This window comes from Blennius ocellaris (assembly GCF_963422515.1).
Source record: "Blennius ocellaris genome assembly, chromosome: 6".
NCBI classification, from domain to species: domain Eukaryota; kingdom Metazoa; phylum Chordata; class Actinopteri; order Blenniiformes; family Blenniidae; genus Blennius; species Blennius ocellaris.
Window position 1 is genome coordinate 13902766 of NC_137655.1, and position 21533 is coordinate 13924298.

General features: G+C 40.8%; 1 protein-coding gene across 1 annotated transcript; it reads left to right on the top strand.

Moving 5' to 3' along the window:
- Positions 1-1109: 1109 nt before the first annotated feature.
- Positions 1110-19478, top strand: LOC308131449 (uncharacterized protein; the record flags this gene model as incomplete). Its single annotated transcript, XM_080498177.1, has 13 exons — positions 1110-1208; positions 1322-1682; positions 8233-8333; positions 8718-9090; positions 9554-9618; positions 9752-9914; positions 10714-10746; positions 13038-13133; positions 15223-15249; positions 15722-15742; positions 17840-17956; positions 19016-19075; positions 19279-19478. The coding sequence occupies 13 exons, from the start codon at positions 1110-1112 to the stop codon at positions 19305-19307; spliced, it is 1545 nt and encodes a 514-aa protein (XP_080354303.1). The 3' UTR covers positions 19308-19478.
- Between the last annotated feature and the right edge of the window lie 2055 nt (positions 19479-21533).

The window sequence follows — 21533 nt, forward strand, 5'->3', positions numbered from 1 at the left end:
GAAAAAAAAAGACTTAAATAAGCAAAGTCTAAAGGTCAGACTGTTGAATTTGGGTGTGTCAAGTTAACACACAGCTTTGCCCCTATGGAAGGGATGTCTTTACGCCATGTGATGGCAGGAAAATCAGATGGATGTGTCTTCTTACGCTCAGGTGATGGCTGACAGCGCTGACATATTAGGTTACTTCCGCTATTTGTCGATATGTCAGTTGTGTGCAATTGTTCTGAAGTGCATGACTGATGTTACGCAAGACAATAGAAATCAAATCTGAAGCAAACTATATTTCTTTAAAATGCAGTGTGATATTAAAGCACTGGAGTAACTGATGGGCTGTCAGAAGAACATCTTGATTTATGAAGAGTAATGTGCAAAACTTTTACGTGTGTTTTTGTAGTAAAAATAGATCTTTATTTAAAAAAAAAATAGATCCTACGCAAGGTCCTTCTACTTTGGCTTATGTGTACAATAAAATTTAACAATGGTAATCTTAAAAACATTTAGATATGCTTCTTGAAAAGCCAAAAATATTAGCTCATATCACCACCATGAAGCTGGTTCAAAACTATTGAACAACATTTAATTTTGAAATCCACCTCCAGAAAAAAGGGCACAGGTGTGCCCTCTAATTCTCGACTGAATGTCGCCGCCTGTCGACTCACCCACGTAAAAACATCTCAGTTTTGAAATCGTTTTTACGAAGAAGTGATCCACCTACTTGGTTTACATGAAGTCATGGGTGGATTTGTCAAATAGAAACCTGACATTAGTTCAAAGAAATTAAAACCAGATCAAATCATTCATCTGAAATTCCGGTGCCACCCCCAGAAACTCAATACCGCAATGAGTCAAGTCTATACAGACTTATTAGGTGTTAAGAAAGTAGTGTAGAAAACGTAAGCCACCACAGTTTTAAATGTGTATTTTATTTGTATGCATGCTTATGGGTAGTTAGATCATGGAGTGTGTTCTTACACTGTTAAAACCCTGAAAGCAGACTGATCTCCGGTCTTGTCAGAGCTGGAACTTTTAATGCGCACAATTAACTTAAATTATAGAAAAAATTCTAACTTGTGACTGAGTGTGACTCACAAAGCGTCTGCTTTAATCCGATGACTCGTCAGGCAAACATAAGTTTCAGCAGGAGTTTCAGAATAATTGATCTCTCCCAAATAAGGATTGAGGAAAACTACTGGAAATGCAAATTCCAGGTAACCGTGATACTGTCGGCATGGTGATGACAAAAATAATGATTAAATCCTAAATAAATAGATGAATAAGACAAACCTCTGTTAAGTGTGGGGAGCGGTGCCTTCCCCAGCAGATCGCACCCAGCCTGCCTGTGTTCGGGGGAAGAGACCCGCCCACCTTAATAAAGACTGGACCTTCTCTCTCCCAATCCGAGACAAAAGAGGAGCGCAGATCCGCGGCGGCGCGCGCTGAGCATCAGAGCACCTTGGAGCACATTGATCCGACGCGCAACAACGCACCGGCACGCAGACGCAGCAACGCCCTCCAGACCCACCTGAAACCCTCCCGGCCGCTTAATTGTCCTTTTTCAAGGGCGAGAGAAGGCAGACTGAGCCCCGATTTTTATTCTCAGCCAGAACACGGTGTTCCCATGATGTCATACCTGTGGATTCTGCTAATAGGAAGCCTGCTGGCCACAAGCGCCAAGGCGCAAGGTAATCGTGTAATTCCAATTTATTCACCCAATCTTCAAATGTATGCAGGTCTTTTTCTGTTCCGTCACTGTGCTGCCATCTATCTATCTATCTATCTATCTATCTATCTATCTATCTATCTATCTATCTATCTATCTATCTATCTATCTATCTATCTATCTATCTTTTTGTCTGTCTCAATGTCTGGTCTGTGCCATCTCACTGTCTCCATTTCACTACCCATTAGCTCTCTCTCTCTCTCTCTCGCTCTCTCGCTCTCTCTCTCTCTCTCTCTCTCTTTCTGTGCTCCTCAGCAATTATTAGTCTTTTGCCAGGCTGTCTGTCTGAATCTCTGTCTCCTTTTAATTCATTTCACCTTTCGCTGCAATCTACCCCTTTTAAATCTGTTCTGGATGATTGAATTAATAAAAAAAAAAAAAAAAAAAAAGCTCACTCTGATTTGCTCATTCTGCCTTCACAACCCAGACATCATCAACAAAAAAGGTGTGTCATGTAACAGGGGCCTTATCTTTTTGGACTTGAGTTTTGGGCTGAAGGGGTGTGTTTGGACCCGTTGCCATTGCGCAAATCCCCATTTCCTTCTATGCTATGCCTCTTTTCTCCTTTGTTTATCTGTCTAATTGATCCCTGACTTTGATTTTTCTTCCCTCTGTCTTTCTCTCTTTTGCCTTATCCCTCGTCAGCTGGCCCAGGGGCCTCTTCCCTTCCCCCGGGGCACATGAAATGATTTTAGATCTTTCAAAAGCACAATAAATCTCACAGGGAAAGATGGGAAGCAGTGAGGAGGATATGTAAAGTGACGATGGAGAGAAAGTGAGTGGAAATGTTTTGAAGGAGATAAAAGAAACATTTTCAAGGCTTACGAGGAGAGGAAGAGAGAGAGAAAGAGAGAGATAGAAGGAAGAGAGGAGGTGAGCTTATCAGCATTATGAAAACCTGTTCAGTGGAAACGTTGCACATGGGATTGATGTGGTATCATGTCACTCTACCGGTTGACTTTTTATGATCGTGAACATGGCACGATGGTGGCACCACCTTCTCTCTCACACACACACACACACACACACACACACACACACACACACACACACACGCACACGCACACGCACACGCACACGCACACGCACACGCACACGCACACGCACACGCACACACACACACACACACACACACACACGAAGAGAAAATGAAAAGGAATATGTTGTTCAGCTTAAATCTTTTGTTCTTGCCTCTTCCCACCAACTCTCTCTCCAACTGATGAACTGTAGCTTCATTGTAAAGCCAGTGGATATCGGTGAGCACAGACTCTGGGAATCTTAGAGTGTGTGTTGCTGAGTTGCGTGAGTGCTCAGTGGTTCTACTGCAGTCCTGCTGAGAAACGGGGGGACGCTCGGCCCGATGCACTGCATATGTGTACATCATTTACTGTAAGTTAAAGAGGTGAAGTGCAGGGAGTGTCAGTAACTAGATCCAGCTCCATCTGTAGGCAACACCCTAAGACACAACTAGTTTCAGCTCTCCCTCAAGACCCTCAGCATCTGTATATGCGGGAGTGTGTGTGTGTGTGTGTGTGTGAGTGTGTGTGTGTGTGTGTGTGTGCGTGTGCGTGTAGGAGGGGATGAGTGGGTGTGTGCTGTATGACTTTAATGCACAGGACATGTGGGAGTATGAAAGTGCTTCATTACTGTGTGTGTGTGTGTGTGTGTGTGTGTGTGTGTGTGTGTGTGTGTGTGTGTGTGTGTGTGTGTGTGTGTGTGTGTGTGTGTGTGTGTGTGTGTGTGTGTGTGTGTGTGTGTGTGTGTGTGTGTGTGTGTGTGTGTGTGTGTGCGTACGCTAAGGCCAGCAAGTGAACATGTGTGTGTCTTAAGGGCAAGTGAAAGAAGAAAAGAGTTTCATGATGTGGGCCAGGTGTGTGTGTACAGTGTGTGTGTGCTGACTTGTCTGTGTTTACACCTGCAACGGCCAACATATAAATCATGCTTTTGGTGGATAAGTGAAAAACACACACACACACACACACACACACACACACACACACACACACACACACACACACACACACACACACACACACACACACACACACACACACACACACACACACACACACACACACACACACACGCATGCTCTTTTGTTCCCATAGGGGCTCTTTAAGATGTACCTGATTGGGGTAAACAGCACTTTCTGTCTCACAAACATACAATAGGCCCATGCCTGGAAGAACAATGTGTTGGGGAGGTGTTGTTGTATCACCTGACGCAAATGCACAAACTTCTGGTGTACAATTACGAGAGAAGTCTTTGGTTACACATATATGCATGGGCACGCATTATTACTCATTCAGTCACCTACACGCAATCTCCCACAACCTCATGGCAGGAACCAGGCGAGCCTGAAAAACATTCCCTTTCATTGTGGCATTGATGACATGGCCCAGACTCCCATTTATGTAATGCCCAGTGGGTCTGTTATGCAACTAATTGTGCCGAAATTACTTTTTTTTTTAAAATCTTTTTTGGAGTCGCCACCTAAAATTTAGATAATGGGAGAAGTTGAATTTTCTTGGTTTGAGGTTGTGAGTGAGAAGTAGGATGAGATGTCAAAGTGAATTAATCCTTCACGTCACTTTTTTGGTTCTCGACAATGACACCTGCATCCACTCACCAGCACAACTTGAAAACGTCCACGAAGCACGTGAAACACGATACACATAGCCGTTTAAGTGCACTCCTCATGTTGTGTTGACCGTTGTCATAGTAGCTAACCAACATGATGGAAAATGCTGAAAGTGGTTGTCTACTCTACTCGCTGTCAGTCTTTTATGTTTTACAGCATGACGATGTAGGAACGAATGTGTAAAAGTGTCGTTACTTTTCATGACAACTGAAGCCACATTTCCTATAAAACAAAGGCACATTGACTCAAATGCTACACCAATATAAATTGAGTCTTTCAAGCGGTATCAAACTACAATGTTGATGATTGAAGATGGTAAATTTTGAGTGGCACTGCAAACATCTGTACTTTATACCTTGGGAAAAACATCCAGTTTAACTTTTTCCAGCTTTCGCTTTGGCAGCGGTCCAAGTACAACTTAAAGATGTTTCCTGTTTGTTACGGACCGCTCCTCATGTCATATTTTAAAAAGTATAATTAAAGCTCAGTAACTATAGGCCTTGCAAAACTGTCTTCAGCGCCTAATACAAAGGTAATGTTAGATATAATCAGAGCTGCATAACAAGCTTGGGCAACAAGAATGAACCTTCTCATTGAGACTTACACTATGTTTTCTTTGTCTGTAACAGAAATTTCTTGAACTGTCGCAATATTATTTAATTAGTTAACTAATGCAGTAACAAAGAACTATCTTTGTGTTGAAAAAAAATCACCTTATTGGTATAAATTGCTTATGGAAATGTCACATAATGGACAGAACTTCTCAGTAACCTCATGATAAGAATGGAAAGATTACTAGATTTAAATGTTTAACATTTTATCACATTTCTCTCCTCTTGTGAACCCAGGTGACTTTTTATTAATTGAATAATGGACAGATTATTTTCTAATACGCATTATCAGTAGCAGTGATGCTCATTTCCAACAGCCTACAGTGATAACGAGACTGAAGTAAGCTGCCACACAGCAACACACTCAGCTGGTTTGTTTTGAGCTTGAGTTTCGAATAAACCCAACAAATAACCTGTTAATTAATGGCATTAGAAGCGCCGGCAGCAAAATTTGTTCACCTTCGGATGCAGCAAGTCGCTGTTTTTTATTCTTTTGTTGGTACAGTGCCTATTAGAGACAAAAGAAAAAGATATCTTTGAATCTATCAGACTTTCTTCACCAGGAAAGTACAGAGTGTATCTGACAGTTTGATACTTTCCCACATGTGTAAACTGGTTCGACTTGAGCATTTCCTTTCGAGGGGGCCTTTCCCAGTTTACCGCTGTCGTGGTGAAGTCCCATACTACAATAGCGTGCAGCCATGTCAGAGCGAGAGAGAGAGAGAGATGACTCACCAGCCTCGAGGGAGAGCAGTGGCAATGAAACAGAGGGAGTTAACAGTTTTGGAGAGAGAGGAGGGGGGGGGGGGGGGGGGCTGATCATTTTAAAGACAGAAGGGAAGAAGGGATAGCTTGAGATGTGCAACGATTGATTTCACTGTTGCACTGACACAAAACAGCACATCTCTCAGTCCGAGTGTGAGAGTGAATGCGAACATGTGTGCGCACATGAATTTCACATGGGTGTGAACATGAGTCTGTATGTTTAGAGCCAAAGAGGAGGGGGCAACTTTTTACGAGTTCGCAGGCATGCATGTGCATGTGCGTGCATGTGTGTGTGTGTGTGTGTGTCTGTGTGTGTGTATGTCCGTGCACTCACATATGCATTGTGTGTGCATGTGTGTGTCTCTGTAAGTGACTGGGGGTATGTTTGTAGGAGAGGTAGTTAAATAAGGAAGTGGCAAACTGATAGACGGGAACAGAATGTTCTATAGGGGAGCAAGAGAAAGAGAGAGTAACCTCATACACACACACACACACACACACACACACACACACACACACACACACACACACACACACACACCACACACACACACACACACACACACACACACACACACACACACACACACACACACACACACACACACACACACACACGCGTATTTGAGCACAATTAAATGAAAAAAATGCGCCCATTGAAAATCAAAACATACAGAAACACTTTGCCAGACATCCTGCCCTGATAAATTCACAATAGGAGTTTGACTGGACGTCAGTGTGAACTCTTGCACTGTTGGAGATCAGATTTTTTTTTTGTTTGTTTGTTACATGATAAGTGTTCTGTGCAAAGGGAGGATGCATCAGTTTTTATCTCACCATAGTTCCACTTCATTACCTTGAAGTGCATTTTACGTCACCAGCCAAAGATTTTCATGGATCTTATGAAGATAGTGAACCAGACACCCTCCACACCCACCCATAACTCTTTGAGTCATTAAGGGTACTAATTAATGTTTATCTTGGACTTTAAGGCGGTGCAGCTACTTTCACTGGGGGAAAAAAAAAAGTGAGTGAGAGAAACAAAGGGATCCTGTTATTACTAACCAGACAGCTGTGCATGAATGTGTGCATGTCTGTTTCTCTACACCTCATGTGTGTTGAGCCATGCTTGTGCGCACTGACATGTGCGTTTTCCGACCATATGTACGTGTGTTCCTGTCCATGATGGGAGCCAGGGTGTCACCAGTACTTCTTGCTGCAAGAGGATTTATGGCGTGATGGAAATACTTCAGATGTGTTCATGCTGCTCTCCCTCAAGGCTTCATTGACTGTGATACAATCTCTTGGCAAGTCCAGGGATCCCTCATTGGAAAACAACAGATTGTACCTGAAATAAAGACGCTGTACTGTTATGTCAGAACATAAAACACAAAAGACCTTTGACCAGTTTCTGATTTTAGTTCGTTTTTAAAATGGATCTGAATTTCTTTGCAAAAGTCTTTGCGACCTGTGTGTTTTCATTTATTTCATGTGATCCAGCAAGTTTCAATTGGCCCAACCACATGACTGCCAGCGCCACTCAGTAGTTGGTATTTATTTGGAAGAAAGCACTTCTCAGATGAACCATCATCAGGGTGCTGCTGAAATCAGCAAGCAAAGAACAATCAAGTCAGACCACAGTTTGCTGTTTCAGCTTCTCACAGGCAAAGATGGAATCTCACAGCACTGCCTCAAACACACACAACACACACTCACACACACACACACACACACACACACACACACACACACACACACACACACACACACACACACACACACACACACACACACACACACACACACACACACACACACACGCATAATGCACATCTCATACACAGAATGACAAAAAGCACATCTTTGTCATTTTCTCATTAGTACTGAGTTGCAATACCGGCTCTGACGTTGAGCCTTCGTATGATGTGGAGGCAGGTCCAGTGTGATTGATGCGCCTGTCGTGGAGTTGAGGCCTGAGCGTTACCGTGAAGCACCGATCTGACCAGGGTGTGGCTCGAATGGCTCGCTTGTATGTATATGTGGGTGTGTGTCATGATAAGGAATGCAAAGGGTTTGCAACATCTGAAGCAGCAGTCACAGTTTTGATGACTGCACAAGACAGCAGATGGATTAAGGCATGCAGTATTTAATTACCAAGAGTTACACAAATTGCTACTAAACTTTATTTCAGGTTAGATATGTCTTTTGGATTTTTTGTTTGCAAAATATCAGTCAGTAGTCAAAACTCCAGGAACTTTGTAATCAATATGTGTTCAAAGGCAGAAAAATCTTCTCCTGAAACACTGATACTGACTTTCTTGTTATGTCTGCCTCCCTCTTATTTGAGGCTTTCATCAGATGTGTCATATTTATCGAGACACAGAGATTGGGCCATTTTCTTCAACACATATTTGAAGTTGATCGATCCCAGTGTGAGCACGTCACTCTGAGATTAGTTATTCTGTTACTGACTTGCTCCACACAATATCGTGCAGATGACTCAGCCCCAGCAGAGGAGGCAGCAGACCCAGCGACACCAGCCCCTGAACCAGACACAGCTCCAGAGGCTAACGCAGAACCTGAGGCAGACATAGAGGTAAGAAATACATACATTTTGTTTGTCGCTTTGATTTATTTTCTCTCCAAATACTATTTAGAATATTGCAGTGGAGGTCTGGTATATTAGAAATAATTTACTTCTGATGTATCACAGAAGCCCATCGACAGCTGCATTTGTTATTGTGTCATGACTGTTGAGTGTAAAAAGTGTGGCATTGACATAAGTATGAGTGTGAAACAAGGGGAAGACCTCAAAGATACCAGCTGTTTTCAAAATTTTGGCTGATGTTTTGTTGGAGACATTGGCATTTTTCCTCATGGCAAGCAAGCGATTAGAACTCAAAAGTGCAGCTACATCATGATGCTTTCAGAGCCTCTATCAATCCCTGGGTCTCATCCAAAAATCTTGTTCCCATTACAGGTAGTATCACCGGCAGATCCTGAGCCTGATGCTGCCCCTGAAGCCAACGCAGGAGACCCAGCGGCTCCTGTTGAGGCCGATGCAGCACCAGACACTCCTACAGATGACGGTGCTCCTGCAGCTGCTCCTACGGAACAAGATGCGGCACCGGAGGCTGCTGATGGTGCCGACGCAGCAGACACACCTGCAGCTGAAGAGTCGGACCCACCTGTAGCTAAAGAGGCAGATACTCCTGCAGCTGAAGAGGCAGATGCTGCTGCAGCTGAAGAGATTGACACTCCCGCAGCTGAAGCAACAGATACAGATACTACTGCTGCTACTGATGGAGACCAAGCAGCAGAGACTTCGACTGCAGACACCAAAGTCGAACCAGGTGAATAAAAGCAGCTCGACTCCAGACAATAAAACAAAATCATTTGGAGTGCACATTTCAGATGAATACCTATCAATTTAATGAATTCCACATGTCCAGAAAACATTGCTCAAATCAGTGTAAAATGTTTATTGAAACCCAAAGCAATGATCTCCACATCATTTATTTACTTGAACAAAGCACATATGCAAGATATCAAATGGAAAAAAATGTTTCATTTTGAATTTAATAGCAGCCAAATATTTTATAAATGCTACAACATGTTCAACAAATGAGTAGTTGATGCTAAAAGATAAGAGAATGAAAATCCACGACTTACCATGTGTATTGGGAATCAGTCAATGGTTTTGTTGGTATGAGCATGCAAGCCAGAGAGGTGAGGTCTTTCAGAATGACCTGTGTGAGAAAACAGTAATCAGTGATGTAATAATTTCCCTCTTCTCAATTTTGCCTTGCTGAGCAGCTCCTGCATCGGAGCCTGGCAGTCCAGGGACCGAACACCCAACATCAGATGCACCCAAAGTGGAGGTCAGTAGCAGTTTGGGAAAGTCTACAACAAAACCTAACCTCACTATACTTTTCAGGAGCTACTACAGTATGTAATTGAGTCGGTGTGCTCTCTCTCTCTCTGTCTCCTTTTCTATATTTTTCATTTTATTAGAGTGAAGCTGATGATCAGGTCCCACCAGCAATAGATAACTCCAAACCAAATAAAGAGGAAGAGCCTACTGATCCAGCTGCAAATGAAGATACGTGGGAACCAGCAGTTGAGGGAAAAGCAGAAACCGAGGCCAAAACAGATGATGTGGTTGATGTCCCTATAAGTAAGTACATACATCATCTACAGACTTTGCTACGGGCCTTCATCATAATAATAATTCCATAATACTTTTAGAGAGTGACGTCTGTGTTATCTCTGAATTGTTTTGCATTGTGTCAATGCTTGTCTCTGTTTACTTGCACCTCATTTAAAATGTGGATAAACAACACAACCCTCTTCATATAGTCTCCTTCTGGTGTGGCAACTGGTGTTTGCCCAGAGGTTAAGATTTACAACTGAAAAAAAAAAGAGTGGTCTGTAAAGCTGAGCACATGTTTTCTGCAGATGATCTCACTTCTGTAGCATGTGTGTCTTTTACAAGGGGAGAAACTGTACAAGCTTGTTTGTAATTGTCATGCTCTCCCCTTTGTTGCTGGTTCTTGTCAGGCTACAGTTATTCAAAGAATATTGGTTTAATAAGGATCTGGATATCATTAAGTGTTTTCATTATAATTTATAATGACTGAACATTAAATAACAATAGTGAGACCTTAACATGGGTGTTATCTTGGGTGTTTGAAATGTTTCCCCCTTGTCTCATCCTACACACCTGATTTATTCAGGATGGTATTGGACACCAGCAGAATTTTAGGACATATAGGGTACTTTGTATTTTGTGGAGTCCAATCATTTCACAAAACAAACCAAAAAAAAATAAAAAATCAGAAATATGGGAAGATAACCACCTTTCAGGTAGATATAAAAGATCCAGCTAACAAAGGAGCCCACCACAGCCTCTCTTGACTGAATAATGTTTACTGTACACCGTGCCATAATTTGTCCTTCCTTCTCTTTTCTTGCAGTCAAAGAAGCTGCTGCTCCTGAAGTCAAACAAGGTAAAAATATTTTTTAATGTGAATATACAGTCTGCTGTTTTATGACCTCCATCCATTTTCTGTACGCATTTATTCAACCTCGGTTCTTGGTTTTGCTGAAGGCAATGGATGAAGGCAGGTTTGTTTTAGTTTTTCAGTTTCCTTCCTACTATTTAATGCAGATAGTTATTGGATAGTGAATAATATGTGTTCTGTATGTGGTTGGCTCCCTGTGTGTTTGCTCTTTCATAGACTTGACCGATCCAAAGTGTATACAAAACAAGTAAAACCATAAGCAGCTTCACTTGTTTTGTTTAATGTTTCATTACCAGATCAGTCCGAAAAGCAGAATTTGCATATACTAAAGTGTGATGTTGACTATTTACATCACCACTGAGAAACGTGTGAAGGTGCCAGTCCATGAAGAGGATTATTTACTGTGAACAGGATTTGAGGATTTATTCTATTTGAGATCACCTGTAAAAATAATTTGACCACTTGTGTCATAGTTTTCTCATGAAGTGAATCCAGTGCATCACTGCCTGTCTCCGAGCTGAAACATGATTAACACTGTGATTCATGCTGCTTTGTTTTCATAAAAGGCCAAGTGGAGTTTATCACCTGACAGTTCTGACCATACTGAATCTTTACTGTCCTCCTTTAACCCCACAAATCACAATGAATATTACATATCATCAGTCACTGTAAAAAATGTGTATGTTGTGCTTTTCTAAGGTGTCACGTATCATTGTCCTGCCACTCCCTTCGGTCTGATCAAGCTAATGGAGTACAGATGTGTCTCCATCACAAAAATCCTAATCCCTGAGAAGGGATCGATTTGATTTATGTTAGAAAGCCTCCCAGATGACCTCACTGAGATTGTTATCACAGATGAAGTGTTACTCTATAGGTTTCCATACTTCATTATATACTGTACCTTAACCCCTTATGGGGCCCTCATTGTAATCTTTTCGAATTGAGTGGTTTCACCCTTGATCTGACTATTCTAGAAATTGTGTAAGTTTAAAAAAAAAAAAGTGATGCAGTATGAATCACTTCAGAACTTAATCAAATGGCTAAACAACATTTATTATTTGCTGGATGTATTCAAAATCCCATAAAAATGCAGTATGGCGCACTAGTGTTGTCCACAAAATGTGTTATTTAATGTGTTTGGTAATTTTCATTAAAAATTAAGTCATTTTCCGGATATGTATGTTAAAACTGCTCTTCCCTCTTAAATGGCATGTACATATCATTTTGATATTTCCTCTTCCCAGTATTCTTCTTGTTTGTCTTTACCGTCTTCACAGCCGGATATCCTTTTCTCCGTAAACTTAAAAATAGTGCTTTCATGTTGTGCCTATCCCCTTGCATCTCGAGACGGAAGGATACGTTCAATGTGTCGGAAATGCTCGCCATGGAAGATTTCCTCCATGTGCCAGCTGGCGAAAAAAGCTTTGTCTCACTTCGAGACAGCGCAGACAAAATGATGAGAGTTGAGCTCATTCAGAGGAGGAGCTGAGCAGACGTGTAACGACTAAAGAAAAGAGATGTGGGTGCAGACTTGAGGAGAGGTTAATGGAAATGTCAGTAGAGAGTGAGGGCTGAAAGAAAAAGCTGGACTGCAGATGGAAAACATCTCAGGAGAATGAGGGGTAGCATAAAATCTGGCTCTGTTACATCTGTTTTATCTGTCTGTCATAAATACTGCTTATATGATTCTCATACTTTGAATGGATGGCAAAAACTAGGTTTTTTTTAGAAGAGTAGGTCACTTGTGCCTTTAAGGTTTCATCAGCGATAAATTACATCCCTCATCACACGAGGCCCCACCCTGCACCCAAGTTTCATACTGTGAGTCACACATGTTGTATAAGTCACTTGGGTTTTCCCCCCCCCAATGAATATCGAGACGGAGATTGTATTGTTACTGTGGATATAGACTAGGATGAGGTATTGTTACTGACAGATAATATCCTTTAATCTAAGTCAACACTGTCTCATAAGATCTCTGTTACACCCATGGAGCTGGTTGTGTTTCAGAGACCTAATTGAGGACATCTCTGCAGGGCATTCACGAGGGGCCATTAGGGACAGGGCTGCGGATTGCCCTCGGGGTGACTGATATTATCATTAAACAGCTCAACATTGAGACAGTGCAGTATACTGTATTAGAGACACAGCATGCTTTTGGCTGAACATCTGGAGGATCTTCCCCGAGGGAGGGGAAATTCTCCTACATGAATTCTTCTGGCATTTATTTGTCACCCGTGATTTTTAATTCCTTTTTTTTTTTTTTTTTTTTTCAGATGGCGGTTTTGACTTGGCAGATGCCCTCGGTGATGGAGATGCTGCTGTTGTCGACCCACCACAGCCAGGAAAGAGCCGCAGTTTTGAATCAGATGGTGAGTTCATACTCAGTATAAAGAGTCGACCGTGCTGCAGTCACCGATAACGCAGCAAGACTGGTAGAGATCCATATTTGGACGTTTGGTGTCTTATCTAGTCAGTATAAACATAGAAAATCTTGTTTTATCACGCTGCATCAGAAGTACTTTATCTGTATTTCGTTCTGCTTGCATTTTTCAAAATGAGTTGCTTGTATTTTAAATCCCTATATAGAGAATTCAGAGCGACAGTGAAAGGATCATTAAATTGAATTCCTTGTGTTTTATATAAACATCCAACAGAATCATTTTTACATTTCTTTGAAATATTCTGTTTCTAATTCACAACTATATAAGTTGATTGATGACTAGTGTCACAGCCTGTAATTCAGCTGGTGGCCAATAGTAATAACAATAGTTTTAGGTGCAGGTGACCCCTTCCACGATTCATGATCTCCTTAAAAAAAACATTTCTTTTGCTGGAGTATATTTCTGAATCTGAACTTTCTCACTTTTACGTTCACCTTTATTCAAGTTTTCTTTCAAGCACAGGTATCTTTATTTACACTTAAGCATAGAATGTAAGTCTTTTTGAAACTGTTCAGTCTGATGAGATTAGCCTTGTTGTGACAGATACTCTTTAGGATTACCATTAGCTCCACTCGCAGAGATGACACTTTCACCACGCTTCAGCTAACATGGAAGACTAAATATTTGGGCCTTTATTTTAAATTAAAACTGTCAGTGTTTCCAACCATCATGATGGGCTACAATCACGCATAGAAAATGGAGGTTATTCAGTGTGTTTATTATCAAATTTCTTTGTAAGTTTCAAAATTGGAATCCTAATAAGTATGCACATTTCAGCACATCACTCGGTTAAACCAATCACCAACCTTTTGAGGGGATTATATTTGCATTCCTTTTGTCTCATTGAGCAGAGCAGCTCACTGAACCCATTGAGATTTGTGCTTTAAAGTCCTTCTACAACCACGTTGGTTCCCTCTCTGTTGTAATCCTCATTGACTCTTATTACACAAACCATGCCGTCAATGCGGTGGCCATCTTTCCATACTTCATGTTCTCACAATGGTTTGACTTGAAAAGTGCAAAGGTGTCCCCTTCACCATGTAGTTTGTAGGACCTGACAGCTAAAAATCTGCCCTACTAACAGTGTTTTGAGACTTCTTTTCTGGTGTCTTTGTTCTGCAAGAATGCTGTTCTCATTCACCAAGCTCCCATGACAAGAAACTGAATTGAATCGTTTTACGCAACTTTAATCTTTTGCCACAAGGCAATTTGACAGAAATGCTGGAACAAGAGATTTTCCTGAGGCAGCTTCTCCCACTGTTTTAGCCTTTATTCCCTGCCTGAAAGCTGAGTCATCTGGAGCGCTATAATCATTATATTCTAGTGCAAAGTACTTTTCCTCAACCCTCTGCTATTAGCGGCTTTATCAAGCCGAAGCAGGTAGAGGGCAGCCATGATGTCACAGACGTATACAGACAGGTCGAGAGATAACGGGGTTGTTTGAATGTGGATCAAATGAAAGCCCTGAGAAAGACGGCGGCATAGAGTGCTTGTCTTTCGTCCAGATATTTTATCACTCTGATGTTATAAAAGCATCTCACTGAGCACACAGTGGAGACGCTTCATGCTGAGATATGTGCTTGCGTGCGTGAGCGCCCCCGTTGTTTTACTTTCTTTGCAGGCTTCAAAACTTCAAAGCTCTCTATGGGTTCAATCCACCGTGTGTCCACCAAAATGCAATATTTACATATATTTATGGTTTTGAGGTTGAATTTAGATTCGGGTTTGGACACTTGAGGTGTTCAGAATACGAGCTTCAGAAGTATGTGAATGAGTGAAAGCAGCGTGTAAACGTGTGCGTGTGTGCATGTTTCGAGACCGGTTTGGACAGAAACTCTAGAAGCCTTAATGCCCCTGAGGTGTAAAGCTACTACAAAGAGAATAATCTCGCCTTTCCTTTCTTCTCCTCTGCCATGCTGTCACAATGGTTTACATGCATCATTAGCACATTAAAACAATGTCCCTTCTCTTCATTTTTCTCTAAAAATGACATTTCTCACATTCTGTCTCCTTCCAGGAGTTGCTGCTGGCGCCTCGGGCAGTGGTAAGAATTTATTTATATATTTTTTTAAACATAGTATGGCCAAAGTGCGCCAAAGAGACTATATAATAATAATATCACACTGGGTGCATATGGGCGCAATACCAGGAGAGATGTGGCTGACAGTTGGTGAAACACGCAGGATATTGCTGGCGTGCCTCTGACAAGGCAAACAGGATACAAGGAGCGGGAAAGGCTTCTTCCCTATTTTTTTGAACAGTTCCTCCTTAAAATGAGTTGACTGTGAATTCAGTGGGAAGTAACATCTGTTCCTGAATATCAATCTGGGAAACAGATGGAAGCGAATTCCGTTTTTTATTTTTCCGTGGCTGTTAAAGTAAATCCTAGCATTTACTGTGTGTGACTTCAGTGCTGCTCATATGCAAATCAGACGTCATTGGTAACCGCACTCACCGTTTGTTTTTGTGACGTGTGGGACTTTAATTGTAACTGTTTTTTTTCCTTTTCTCAATAGCAGACAATTCTCAACCCAAAGGTAATTCAGCTGTCTTTTATTCCCATTTCAACATATCAATACAAACATCACCCATACATTTTCTGTAATCAGAGGAACCAAGTAACCACGTTTTTGTACTTGAGTAGGTTTTTCAAGTACCAGGACTTTTGCCATGACTCCTTTTTATTTACACTCCTTAAACAAACAGTTTCTTTGTTCTACTTACGTTCTTCAAATTGGCCCATTACTTGATAATAATAATAATAATAATAATAATAATAATAATAATAATAATATCTTGGATTTATATAGCGCTTTTTTTCATGCTGACTCAAAGTGCATACAGAAACTATTATTCATTCACACCAGTCCCACCGGTGGTAGTAAGCTACATTGTAGCCACAGCTGCCCTGGGCCATGCTGACTCGTTTTAGCCTCTTTAAAGAAGATCCGGAGTTACGATAACAGCATTTCATTTAAGATAAGTTACATCAATACTTGTTGAAGTTCAAAAACAGTTACATTTCTGAATGGAATTCATCGTGATTTACATAAAGTCCAGTTATTACTATTTTGAAATAAAGTTTCTGACTCAAAACATCATCATCTGTGTAGCTATTCTGCCACAGAAACAATGTATTACAATATGTACAGTATGTGTGCATGTTCTCAACACCACCTAAAATATTTCAAGATGGTTTAAAAGAGGCACCATATGAACTTTGACTCTTTTACTTTCACTGGAGTAAAGTAGCTTGTATTTCCACTTTTCCACACTTCAGTAAGGCATGTAAATACTTCTGCCACCTCTGATTGCACCAAACAAACATGCAATAAAAACATTCTCCCAATGTTTTTCTTCTTTTCTGAGGCCGGGGCAGGTATGTGCTTTTAAAAGGAAAAACGTTCTTTTGAACTCAAGTGAGTCTCATTTCATAGTTTCACGAATGACTGCAGGCAAAACTGAAGCGAAGTAAATTACTGAAAGGCTTCTGTCACTAGACTTGAAATATGGAAAGGGCAATAACAAAAAAGACTTGTATGTAAAATATTTATATATTTACATTTGTGCGGAAAAAACAGGTGTTGCATGAAGAAATAGAAATTGCATGATAACTGTTCAGTTATTGAATTTCATATTTGCACATCTTTTTAGGTATGACAAATCACCTGCTGTGAAATTTGCATTTGTGCACATGCATGCTCATGCCTGTCTATTTCCTGCTCACACAACCCCACGCATTCAGTGACTCAACACAGGCGCTTTCTTTTATTTTCTTAGAATTTCTCTGACTCATGCTTTTTAATTCATCTCACTTCAGTGACTCACCCTACTTCCTTGTTTTAGCTCACCTGATCCAACGTCATAACGCTAATAGTACTTACAGTGCTTTATAGTTCTTTCTTTTTAGTAAGTTCCTGCCACAGTCTTTTATACTCCCGTCACCTTTTCCCTGAATCTTATCTTTCTTGTCATGTTAACAAATCTTGCAAGTATTACTCACTATTGACTAAAGCCAACAAAAAATAACCTTTTATATTGCAATCTTGGTGAAAACATGTGTCCTGTTTGTGGTAGTTTGGTATGAATAATCATTGTTTTAGAAATATTAATGTAGGGGATGTGCAGGTTAATTAGACCTTTTTTTGACAAAGCAAATGGGTGATCATGTTGGGGAAAAGCGTTTAACTACATTTCCCTACAAACAGTGTTGAACTTGCACCGGTGCCTTTACTTGCTTGCGTGCTCACACACTGCATGGATACTGAACAAATTGGTGTTGTCATAGTAACGAGGTTACAGGTGCAGTGAATGCTTTCCAAAGTCTAAGTCACAGGCTGGATGAATGGAAACAGAGCAGAAAATGCTGGAATGAGATGATGCATCTCTCTCTCTTTCTCTCTCTCTCTCTTGCTCTGAGCCACTGTCTGTCTTTTTTTTCTGTCACGCATTCATCCACACACACGGCTTCTCAATGAGTTTCATTATTCCGGCTACACCCGCACGCTCAGTGCCGACAGAAGATCATCGGTTGCATTAATGCTATAAAAGATCCAATGAAGTTTTAATGTGATATCACTGGAGCTGACTGTGTATCTATTTGTGCTGATCCACTTTCATTCTCTTCTATACAGAGGGAAATTCTGGCTCTTTAGCAGGAATCCTGTCTGCAGTTGTTTTGTCTGCTGTGGGTGCAGTCAGCGGATACGTCGCCTACCAGAAGAAGAAACTGTGCTTCAAAAACAGACAGGGTAATCATTTCTACTGCAGTGTTATAGATGTTATCTTTTCTATTAATAATATTAAGTGAAATGAAAGTCAAAATAACACTCCAGCGAGAGGAATTGCTGATATTTGCTTGCTATTTGATTGGACTACAGAAAAGCACAGGGAGTTCCTTGAGAGACTAGTTTTTAATAATGCATAAGCTTCAACCCATATTTCTCAGTGATTTGATTCCAACATTAGCAAAAGTTTTGGGCTTGTCTGTCTCGATAAAAATGAGTGTCAGTCCCCACCAGACTTCAGCCTTCAAGGTATTACTTAAAGAAAACGAATGCATTAAGTACCTGGTTTTACTTTCAGTCTTTAATTAAGCTCTTTCGTCTAACCAGTTCTAAGTGCATGTATTGATATCATAGTCCCAAAAAAAAATTCAGGTCTTGAAGGTCATCAGTTACCGTTTGTCTGAGAACAGACTCAGCTTTACGTCGGCGGATGTGTTTTTTGATTACATGTCAACTCACACACATCCTGCATCCCGAAAATGCCACTTCAGCAAAGTTTTCATTTACAGTCAACATGAACAATAGGACGTTCAGCTTCGGCTGAACGTCCTATTGCTGCCTCAGAGTCAACTGTTCTCATTCTGATTGTAACTCAATACGTTTCATTAGATAATTGCTTGGTTTAAAAAAACAAAAAAACTATCTTGCTTGCAAATAAAGTTGGAGTAAGGTGGTAACATCACCAACATGTACAGCTTCTCTGTTTACAAATAATATATACACATTTTGTGGTGGTGATAATAGGCAATTAGTGCTGAGAAATATTAATAGTCTGCGAACTCCTCTGGGCACCTAATTTATAGCCAATGGAGCTCTGAGGTTTCACAATTATAGAAGAGGGACAAAGCCCCCACCTCCCCTTCTTTTTGCCAGAGGAGACACCACAGAGTGATTTATACTAATTAGCAGTAAAAGGATTTGTTTTGTTAACTGCTGGAAAAATTGAACCGGGCAATGTGCTGCACTGTCCGCTTTAATTTATCTTTTTCTGGTTTTTCTGACCATGTCTATCTGTGTGATTAGAAGCGGATCCTGAGGCTGCACACAAAGCCGACGCAGCAGAGGCCCAGTCAGATCCCCAGGGTATGAGACACACACACACACACACACACACACACACACACACACACACACACACACACACACACACACACACACACACACACACACACACACACACACACCCACACACACACGCACAATGTATACTTTATACCATTTTTCACATCCTGTGTGTTTGTGTTTAAACCTCTGGACTGTTTTTTTTTTTTTTTTTTTCCCACCAGTCCTCAGCAACTTGTTGAACTCCTCCTAGACCAGCAATGATCATCTGACTGCCTGGACCAACTACAGTCAAGCAAAGTGGCAATCTCACTGTTAGTCTCTACTTTCTGTAGGGCTAAATTACTGTGAGGCCCCAGAGTAGGGCTGTGTTTCTCTTGTGTGTGTGTGTGCGTGTGTGTGCGTGTGTGTGTGTGTGTGTGTGTGTGTGGGGGGGGGGGGGGGGGGGGGGGGGGGGTTACACACAGATCAAGTAAATATATGTGAACTGTAGGGGTTTTATGATTGTTTCAACATAGGGATTTATAAAATCAAACCATCAAACTTTTTTCAACCAAAACCAACATTGTTTTTTTTCCCAGAATGGCCATTGGTGAGATAAAATCTCAAATAAATGTAACCATAAAATGGCTTAATTATACCTCCTACTTTTAATTTTTTTGTATGGCTACTATTCTCCTCAAAATATTGAATGTGAATATAAAGCAGTTGTAGATGTTGATGTTGTCGGTGTTTAACTCGTAGTGGAGTGGATTTTCTTTCTTGCAATTTCTGCCATTCCTGGATTCACCAGTGTGATTTGGACAAGTCCGCTCACAAGCAGTCATTAATGAAACATGTTTTTTTCTTTTTCCTTTTCAACACAATGTCCTGCAATGAAAATGCAGGTAAAAAGGATAACAGGGGGCTTCAGTAACTACCACTGTATTTTGTGAATTCTGACTAGAAACAGTAGAGTAGGATTAGGATCCTAGTGTTCTGGGGATGCTGTTTTACGGTCCAGTCTGTGTTTAGAGGGCCAATGATGTCACTGTATGCATGTTTGTTTGTTTGTTTGTTTGTTTGTTTGTTTGTTTGTTTTAAACTGGTTAAGGGGCTTAGTTTTAAAACCTGTTACCTAACTTCTCCTCAGTCAGTGGAACAAAATACATTTCGATCAAATCTCTTACTCATCTCACCGGTAAAGTTGCTCAAATTGATTCCATTTGAATTGATTCAAGACACACCAGATTGTATTAATTATTATTTTGGCAAAAATGAATAACGTATTTTCTAAATACGCTGCAGTGAGTTGAAGTGAGGTCTGATCCAAGCACGACCCTGTAAATGGATGAATGGTCACCGGACAGGGACAACTTCAAAAGAGGTCATGTAGTAACGTGTTGGCATTGTTCTGATGTAGTGTGTGTCAGTCTAGTTGTGATGCAGTAATTTCTTCTCTATAGTGCCTTTCACTGACACAGCCTGGCTTGACCAATCCACAGACACACAGGGAAGGCAGTTGTGATGTGAAAACAAGCAAAACAATATCTAAAATATAGTAGAGTGAATATGAGGAATGTGTGTTTTTTTAAATTTTTATTATTTGATGAGCAATCGCTTTGGTGGTGGAAAATCACTTTTACACTGCAAATACAAAAAAAAAGAAGCATTTTATGTGAATGTAACAGTGTGCTCACAGTGGGCCAGTCATGAATGTTGGACTTTTTTAATGAACCAATCCTGCGCTCCAAACTCTTGATTTCAGCTGTAAATCTCTCCTCATTGTGTGTCTCTTCATTTGAGCAAGCCAGTTGCTGTCGCGGTGGGTTTTTTTTGTATCAGTCATATTTCCACAAACAATTCACCTGTGACTTTTATATGAATCCTTTACATTTAGCGGTGGTGCCTCAGAGCCGACACAGATAGTCTTTAGTCAACTTGTTTGCTGTGGTATTTTGTGATTATTATTGTGAAATGCCTCAGAAGCAGCGCTACTGCTTTGTTTTGCCACTGTAGCACAAAAATATATAAACTTCTGAATGTCTTTTTGTTGCCTTGGAAGTTTTTGTACTTTCCGGGCTCCCTTTAAACTTTTGAATATGGTAATAGAGGTTGCATAGTGCTGCAGTTCATGTAAATTGTGTTACTTGTAAAGCACCATATAGCTGCAATACAGGACAGAGACTGTTGCGAACAGCCTAGCCTCAAGCTGAGATATATGAATAGTCTGTGATGTCACATATGGATTGATTCTACACTACAAACTGTGGGCTGGACACAGGGTCAAAACTCTGCTGGAAAATGCCTTCTTATCCGGTAATCTGTGATTGACGATAGATGACTTTCTCTTGAGATACTGAATCACGGGGATTGTGTGTCTGGCATGGAGTGACAATGCACAAAATACCCACGAAGTAAAAAGTACAAGCTTTCAGAAGTAGCCACTGATGCCTTCAAAACTGAAAATCCTCCTTTGAATGCAGTACCCACGCCCCTT